General features: G+C 45.1%; 1 protein-coding gene across 1 annotated transcript in view; it reads right to left on the bottom strand.

Moving 5' to 3' along the window:
* Window positions 1–295: 295 nt before the first annotated feature.
* The window catches only part of TGM6 (transglutaminase 6), a 41,109-nt gene continuing 32,397 nt past the window's right edge, over window positions 296–9,007 (bottom strand). Inside the window, exons 10-13 of the mRNA XM_044664095.1 lie at window positions 6,368–6,715; window positions 2,687–2,841; window positions 1,716–1,849; window positions 296–687 (exon numbers count right to left, since the gene is read on the bottom strand). Of these exons, the coding sequence (XP_044520030.1) occupies window positions 534–687; window positions 1,716–1,849; window positions 2,687–2,841; window positions 6,368–6,715 (791 nt within the window). The 3' untranslated portion in view covers window positions 296–533. The remainder of the gene's footprint in view (window positions 688–1,715; window positions 1,850–2,686; window positions 2,842–6,367; window positions 6,716–9,007) is intronic.

Raw genomic sequence — 9,007 nt, 5'->3', positions numbered from 1 at the left:
AAGCTACTTAACTGCTCTCTGACTCAGTTTCCTCAAATGGTGATATAACAGTACTTACTTCACAGGGCTGTTGTAAGGATCAAATGAATAAATATGTAAAGTACTTTGCAAACTTGAAAGTGCTACATAAATGTTAGTTATTATTTCTAATCTTTTATATAGTTATGTAAATATGTTTCTTATTTTTATATTTTTATATTTAATTTTGAGTTCACAAAAAATCATTTCCTCTCCCTCCTACCTCTCCCCATTGGAAAACAAAACAAAACAAAACTCTTGTAACAAATATGCGTAGTCAAGCAAAACAAATTCATGAATTGGCCATGTCTGAAAATGTTTTCATTCTACAGGATGTGTCTGGAGGCTGTTGAGTTCATCGCCTTTCTTTAAGGAGGCCCCACAATGAGGTAGAGGCATGATTTGGTTTAGCACTCAGGTCCTCCAAGGTGAGCTAGTTTTGGGAACTAGAAGGTGATCTGACTATGATATGTGTCCCCCCCCATCACTGCTTCCCCAAATCCTCACTAGTCCAGTCACTTCGTTGTGGCCACATGGATGATCAGGAAGCCTTTGATGTTGGGGAACTGGCTGCTGATGAGATCCACCTGAAGTTGTCTGCTTCCACTTTTGTACGGTACGATCTCAAACCGGACTCTAGCCCTTTCTTGGGGTTCCAGGGCTGGCACACTAGAGCCAAGAAGAAAGAATGAGGGTCAGACCTTCAGGCCCCTGTTGGGGCCAGGACTGAACAGTACAAATTCCTTTGCAATTAAAAACCTTCTGTGGCTTCCCATTGCCTATCAGACCAAGTCCAAACTCTCTTAGCTGGCATTTGATGGTCTTCACCATCTGGTTCCATTTTAACTGTCAAGTATCATCCCCCTCCCTTTCCCCTTTATTCACCTACATTAACCCTCCCTCAATTTCAGCTGGTCAGTATTTCTTCAATGTCTTTGTGTGCTAGGTTCTTTCCTGTCTCTATGGCTTTGCTAATGTGACTCCTTGGAATTCTGTCTTCTCTTCTCCATTTGTCTAAATCCTTTGCATCCTTCAAGACTTCTAAGTCTCACCTCCTCCAGGAATACTTTATTGATTTCCCCAGCCCATAAGGTTCTTTCCCCCCCTCCTAAGATGTTATAGCTTTTATTGTTTATGCTAATAATAGCTTAGTTGTGTACATTTTATCATTGTAAACTTGCATTCATTATTTTTATAACGTTAGGACCATGAGATATAGAGCTAGAAGGGATTTTAGAAAGAGTAAGCTGTGTGTTCCTCACAACAACCCTGTGATTTTGGTGGTGTGTCATTTATCTCCATTTTATAGATGAAGAAACTGAGGTCTAGAGAGCTAGAGAGTGCCTAAGACAAGATTCAACCCTAGGTCACCAAAATCTTTCCATTACATCACAATTCTGCCTCTTACTATAAATCACCTCCTCTGATCTTCTCAACAAGCTTTTCCAGGTGGGGAAACTGAGGTAATTTTATGTGGCAGAGCCTAGGCAAGGCTTTGCTTCTAGGAATTTTTCTGCCTCAAACAATATTTTCTCAGTCCTCCTCCCTCAATTTCAAGAAGTCAATATTTCCTCACTTCCTTTCAAATGCTAGGGTATACCCAAGGAAGTGGTATTGTTGCAGAGTCCTGCTCTTGGCCCTTCTCCAACCCTTGGGCCTCTTGCCCTGTCATTTATTCTCCCATGTCCTCTACTCACTCGATGTTGAGCTGCTCCCTGAGGAGCCCGCTGCCCTCCATGATCAGTGTGCAGTCGTCTGCCCTCTCAGACAGGGGGTTGGCAATTGTGACCTCCACAGCAAGAGCTTCACCTACTACAGCAGGACCCAGTATCTGAAAGGGGAACACCACAGTAAGATTGGCCTCTGTTCTCATTTCATTCTGGGGCACCATCATCCCAGGCAGGGTTTGGAGGCATGAGAAAGGCTCCCCAAAGAGCCATAGAATCTCAGCAAGATGGAGGTGGAGGGAAGGAACCTTTATCCATTTATCTCTACTCAGGTCCACCTACCACTCAGTAATCAAAGTGATCTTAAGTACTAATCTAACCTTGTTATCTCCCAATTCAATAAACTCCAGTGGCTCCCTATTACCTCCAGGATCAAATATGGAATCCGCTACTTGTTTGCCTTATAAAGCTCTTCTTAACCTGATTCCTTTCTACTATTTCAGTCTTATGCTTTACTCTCCTTCACATACCCTTTGATCCAGTGTCACTGGCCTCTCTGCTATTGTTCAAGCAAAATAGATCAATTCTTTTTTTTTTCTGGGCATTTTTACTGGCTGTCCCCCATGCCTGGAATTCTTTTCCTCCTTGTCTGAATCACTTGGCTTCTTTGGCATCCTTCAAATCCCACCTAAAATCCTACCTTCTACAGGAAGAATTTCCTGATTCCTTTGAATCCTAGCATCTTTCCTCTGAAATTATCTTCAATTTATCCTGTATAGACCTTGTTTTTACTTCTCTGTTTGCATGTTCTCTCTTCTAGTAGATTGTAAGCTCTTTGAGGATAGGAATTGTCTTTTGTCCTTCTTTGTATCCAGCACTTAGCACATGCCTGGTACATGATTGGTGCTTGATAAAGTCTTGTTGTCCCTTTACCCTCCACCCCGAATCCCAACAACCCAAGGTTCTTGTTGGGGCCAATTGCTCCCTTGAGCTTGTTTGACCTTAATGGCAATGAAGTCTTCCAGGGTGATGTCTTTCTCTATCAGGAGCTTCTCCCCTTTAGAGACCAGGCACATCGCAGCAACCAGGATCTTCTTGTCATCTGTCAAGTCCTCTTTGTACTCTGAGTAAGAGATCTCCACCGGGATCCTCTTCTCTGAAAGAGAAATTGGAGGTTGCCACTTGGGCTCCTAATTGGGAACAATAGCTTGAGAAGAAATCTGGAGCACTAGAAGGAACACTAGCTATGGAGTCAGAAGATCTGAGTTCAAATTCTACCATGGTCACTCACTGACTTAGGATCAGGTTAAATCGTGAATTTACTACCTGTGCCCTATGTGAGAGGTCATTTAATTTCCACATCTCTCATTTTCTTCATCTGCAAAATGAAGAGGTTAGACTAGAAGGCTTCTGAGGTTCCGTGTAGCTCTATAGTTATACCTTAGAATCACAGGATTTCAAGCTAGAAGGAATCTCCATGAAAATCCCTTCATTTTATAGATGAAGAAACTGAGGTTTAGAGAGGTGACAGTCAAGATTCAAAGCAGGTCCTAAATTATTCAAGGAATGAGCAATTATTCTGAACCTCAGTTTCCTCATGGAGGTGAGACCAAAATGAAGAGAGACTCAAAACAGGCTCTATTGCCATACTGGTGAACCTATGGCACGTGTGCTGGAGGGGACTGCTCTCCTCCCCCTCTCTGCACATGCCTGAGGACATTTCCCTCATCACCCGCTCCTCTGCCCAGAAGCCCATTGGGTGTGCTTCCTTCCTCCCCTGTTTGGGGTAAGGTGGGGGGCTCACATGCTGCAAGAGGGTTGTACTTTGGGCACTCAGTCTCTAAAAGGTTTTCCATTACTGCTCTATTGCAATAGTCTGGGTGTAAGGTGATGAGGGCTGCACCAGGGTTAGAGGGAAGAAGGGGATGTATTTAAGAGATGTTTTTAAGGTAGAATTGACAGAACTTGGTAACTGTTTGACTATGGAGGGTGAAAGAGAGAGAAATGAAGGATGATAACTTGGTTGTAAGCCTGAGGGTCTGGGAAGAAGATGTTGCTCTCCCCAGGCACAGTGAGTAAGTCACAGAATCTGGATTTGCACCCACTTTCTTTCCCCTCTCCTGTGATACTTGCGAAGATAGAACAGAGACATTATTTACATTGCCCATGGATGTGTCAGTTATTAGAAGAGCTGACCACTGGAGCAGCCAGGTTGCAGGAGGAAGAGAACTAGATAGGGAGCTGAGACCTGGGTTCTGGTACTTTCTGGTTGTGCAAATATGAGCAAGTTACCTGATTTCTTTTTAAACCCTTACCTTCCATCTTGGAGTCAATACTGTGTATTGGCTCTAAGGCAGAAGAGTGGTAAGGGCAGGCAATGGGGGTTAAGTGACTTGGTCAGGGTCACACAGCTAGGAAATATCTGAGGCCAGATTTGAACTTAGGACCTCCTGTCTCTAGGCCTGACTCTCAATCCACTGAGCCACCCAGCTGCTCTTGCCTAATTTCTTTAAATCTCAGTTTTCTTATCTGTAAAATGGAGATAGTAATATTCCCACAGGGGGCAGCTAGGATGTTGAAGAGGATAGAGTACCTGGCCAAGAGTATGGAAGATACCTTCTGGAATTAAAACCTTGCCTAGCCTCAGTCACTGGCTATGTGACCTTGAACAAGTCATTGCCTCAGTTTCCTCATCTGTAAAATGACTCAGAGAAGAAAATGACAAACCACACTTGAGTATCTTTGCCAAGAAAACCCCCAAATGGAGTCATGAAGAATTGGATATGACTGAAATGACTGAACAACAAAATATTTTCACAGTCATGGAAATGTAAAGACTAGTGAAATGACAACTATCCAAATCATGCCACGTGGGCAGACTTGAGGAGAACAGGACAATTTTCCGTTCCCTATCCCATTCTTGATCCTCTTTGCTCCAGCACTATTATCTGTGCTAGGGTGCACCTTCCCCTCTTTTTCCTGACACCCCGTCACCACCCCCAATATGCCTCAGCTCTGCAGCTTGGATTTCTGTCTATTCTGTTTCTACTTCAAGCCCCCTTTTCCATGAATTTTCCTGAGTCCACCCTCCTTCCCTCCAATCTCCTTTGCCTTCTTCCCCTGGGAGTGCACGCGGCAGTCATTCTATTTGAATCTTTCAATGGTATTTATTCTACTGCATTGCGTTTATGTTTTATTTGCTACTAAGACAAAGCTCCATTCGGGCAAGAGGATGTATCTGATCTAGTTGTTCGAAGGCTGTATCCCTCCCATGGAAAAGGACCTCCTTAAAGACAAGGACTCTTTTGGCCATTCTTTCTTTTGCTAAGATTTAGCACAATGTCTGGCATAATAAGCCTGGGCATCAAAGTGGCACCATAGAGCACAGAGGGCTAGACTTGGAACCAGGAACATTTTATTCCTGAGTTCAAATCTGCCCTAGTTGTGTGACCTTGGGCAAGTCACTTCACCCTGCCTGCCTCAGTTTCTTCACCTGTAAAATAAGCTGGAGAAGCGAATGGCAAACTACTCCAGTATCTTTGCCAAGACAATTCCAAACATGAAGATCATGAAGAGTCTGACACAACTGGCATAGCAAGTACTTAGTTAATCCTTGTTAACTGATTATCTAAATATTGTTCAGACTCTCCCCTAGTGCCTACCATGGTGCTCTGTATCCAGTAGGAACTTTATGAATATTTGCTGAATTCAAATGAATTCCATATTGAGTACTTCCTGCGGAGCCAGCCCTGTCAAAGTGTAAATGTAGCATACAGACCTTTCCTTCAAGGGTCTCTCAGTCTAATCAAGGAGGTGGTGTCATTTGTTGAGTTGTGTCTGACTTTTTGTGTCCCCACTTGGGGTTTTCTTGGCAGAGATACCAGAGTGGTTGACCTTTTAATCCACTAGAGTGGATTTCCTTCTTCAGCTCATTTTACAGATGAGGAATTTAGGCAGAGTTAAGTGACTTGTCCAGGGCATGAGGTAGAATCTGAACTTAAGTCTTCTTGACTCTAGGCCTGGTGTTCTATCCATTATACCACCTTGCTGCCCTAATCCAGAAGGGTGGCAGATTGGAAAGAGTGATGGCTGTGAAGTCAGAAGACCTGGGTTCAAATCCCGGCTCTGTTACTTCTCTCTGCGTGGTCACGAGCAAGTCACTTAACCTTTTGGGGCCTCAGTTTCCTCAGCTTTAAAATGAGGGAATTGGCCTAGATGCCCTATAAAATGAGTCTCTTCTTAGTCTAAACCAGTGATTCCCAAAGTGGGTGCCACCGCCCCCTGGTAGGTGTTGCAGTGATCCAGGGGAGCAGTGATGACCACAGGTGCATTTATCTTCCCTATTAATTGCTATTAAAATTAAAAAAATTAATTTCCAGGGGGCTAAGTAATATTTTTTAAACCTATGGGTCTAATAAGGAAGCCATCCATTCTCTCTCTGCTATTCCAAGTCTTTCCCACTGCCAAGGCTTGGACTGAGTATTGCCTCTCCAAGAGGCCTTCTCAGGCCACCACAGTCTAATGGAAATGAGCTCGGGCCCCTGTTCCTTCCCTCCCTTCGACCCTGCCCCTCCCCAAAGGGGGAAGCTTTCTTCCATGCCTGGCTGACCTCCAAAGGCCAGATCTGGATGTGCCCCGTGACCCCTGAGCCAGCCTTGTCCTTCGGGGGGAAGAGGAGTTACCTTCTTCAGGCTCCAGTTTAATGGAGTGGGATTCGTGAAGGATCTCAGCCACTGGTCTCCGCGTGTAGAGGATGGTGGCTGCGCTCAGGTTCACCTTGACCCTCTGGAGGCGGGAGGTGAGGTTGGTGAGGCAGATGGCCAGCTTGATGTCCTGGCCGATGACAGGTGGCTCCAGCAGCTTGAACTTCCCCGTGATGTTGGGCTTCTTGGCTGGCTCCAGGACGTCGTCCCTCCAGGAGGCCCAACCTCGGCCACTGGCCCTCCGGATCCTGTCTCTTCTCCCTGAGGCTTCCACCCCAAAGAGTTTCCTCACTGCTTTCCTGTATACTTGCCTCTCCTTCCGGGACCCTGGGGCAGGGGGAGAAGAGGATTGTTACAAGTGGAATGGACCTGCCTCCCTAGAGCAAGGGTTCTGCAAGACAGCTTGTCCCAGAAGGGATGAGGCGATCTCCCCTAAGCCAACCGGGCCGTCTTCTGAAGGGCAGGCCAGGGCAAAATGTGCAAGCTCAGAGCCCTAATGCTCCTTTCCTTTCCCCAACACTGCTCTCCCCAAGGGTAGATTCTGCCCAAGTCCAATTCCCACCCTAAGGAGCCTGCTTTCTCTACACTCTCTCTATGGGCATTTCATCAGCTTCTATGGGTTTAATTATTATTTCAATGTAGAGGAAATGGCAAACTACTCTAATGCCAAGAAAACCCCAAATGGGGTCACAAAGAGTTGGACATGACTGAAAAAAATAAAGAAAAACTGGATTCTTGCTCTTAAGATCCAGCCTTAGCTTCTCTGCTGAGTCTCACATCACTAACTTTTCTAGGATATATATTTTTTTAAAACCCTCACCTTCCATCTTGGAGTCAATACTGTGTATTGGCTCCAAGGCAGAAGAGTGGTAAGGGTAGGCAGTGGGGGGTCAAGTGACTTGCCCAGGGTCACACAGCTGGGAAGTGTCTCAGGGCAGATTTGAACCTAGGACCTCCTGTCTCTAGGCCTGGCTCTCAATCCACTCAGCTACCCAGCTGCTCCCTCTAGGACATTTTGAACTGTGCAGAGATTAGCCTAGTACCTAGTGGGCTAATTGACTAACTAGACATCTTATAGGTATGTCAAACTCATAAATGGAACTCAGACCCTTCTGAATTTCTCTTTTCCTATTAAACAGTTAATAACCCTCCTAGTTACCCAAGTTTTCAACCTCAGAGAGGTCCTCAACTCCTCCCTCCCTCTCACCCTATCTAGCCAATCAATTGTCAAATCTTTTTGTTTCTATTTCCGTGGTGTGATTCACAACCATATTTTTTCTACTCCCAAATGATATCTCCTTAGTTAGGGACCCCATCACTCTCTCCTGGACTATTATGATAGCATCTTAATTTGGCTTGTTGCCAAGGTTGCCCTCCATAATCCATCCTCTGCACAGCTGCCCAAGTGAATGACCTAAACCATGTTGTTCCCCTATTCAATAAACCCCAGTGGCTTCCTGTTAACCCTAGAATCAAATACAAATCCAGCTGTGATTTAAAGCCCTGTTTTAGGGGCAGCTAGGTGGCATAGTGGATAGAGGCCCAGGACTGGAGTCTGGAGTTCAAATCTGGCCTCAGACACTGCCTTGCTGTATGGCCCTGGGTAAGTCACTTAACTCTGATTGCCTAGTCCTTGCCCTCTCTTAGAGATGTTGCTAAGACAGAAAGTATGGGTTTAAACACACACACACACACACACACACACACACAAACTAAGCTCTGTTTTACAATGTCTGCAATCTACCAGCTCAGACTTATTAAGCATTGCTCTCATTCAGGCAGTCTTTGGCCCGATCAAACTGCCCTTCTTAGTATTCTCTACACAAAGCATTCCATCTCCAGACTCTGCCTTTTCAAAGGCTGTCCCCAAGCCTGCAACGCACTCTTCCTCCTCTCCTTTGCCTCACTGAACCTCCAACTTCATTCAAAGCTCTATTTATCTTCATGAGATCTCCCCTGACCACCCCTCCCGCTTTCCCTCCCTAGTTGCCTGCTACCTATTCTTTCTGCATATATTTTGTTACATTACTATACGTGTATATTGTCTTCCTCTACACTGGAAGATCCTTGGTGGCAGGAACTGTTTTCCTTTTGGTCTTTGTATTCCTAGTGCCTGGGCCACAGTGGGTGCTTAATAGATGCTTTTGGTTGACTAAGTCTCTCTCCATGGTTATCTGCAGAGGAGGGAAATTTGGAGGGGCAGATGCAGAAGAGTGTTCTTTCTGTTCTCATGATATTCTGAGTTAATAATGATGATATGCATCTCTAGAGCACTTTAAAGCTTTAAGTAAAGTTAAAAGAGGAAATTATCCTCATTTGATTAATGGAAAAGCTGAGGCACAGAAGGTTCCAGTGACTGGCCCAGCATCACATAAGTTAGTGTCAGGGCCTGAGTAGAATCCATGTCTTTTGACTTCAGGTCTAAGAAACTATCCATCAGGCCAACACCCTCCCTCCCTCCCTCCTTTCCTTCCTTCCTTTCTTCCTCCCTTCCTTCCTTCCTTCCTTCCTTCCTTCCTTCCTTCCTTCCTTCCTTTCTTCCTTCCATCTTCCTCCCTTCCTTCCTTCCTTTCTTCCTTCCATCTTCCTTCCTTCCTTCCTTCCTTCCTTCCTTCCTTC

This window comes from Gracilinanus agilis, chromosome 2 (genome assembly GCF_016433145.1).
Source record: "Gracilinanus agilis isolate LMUSP501 chromosome 2, AgileGrace, whole genome shotgun sequence".
NCBI lineage: Eukaryota > Metazoa > Chordata > Mammalia > Didelphimorphia > Didelphidae > Gracilinanus > Gracilinanus agilis.
The sequence above is the reverse complement of the archived record's forward strand: the minus strand, read 5'-3'. Positions and strand labels throughout refer to the sequence as shown.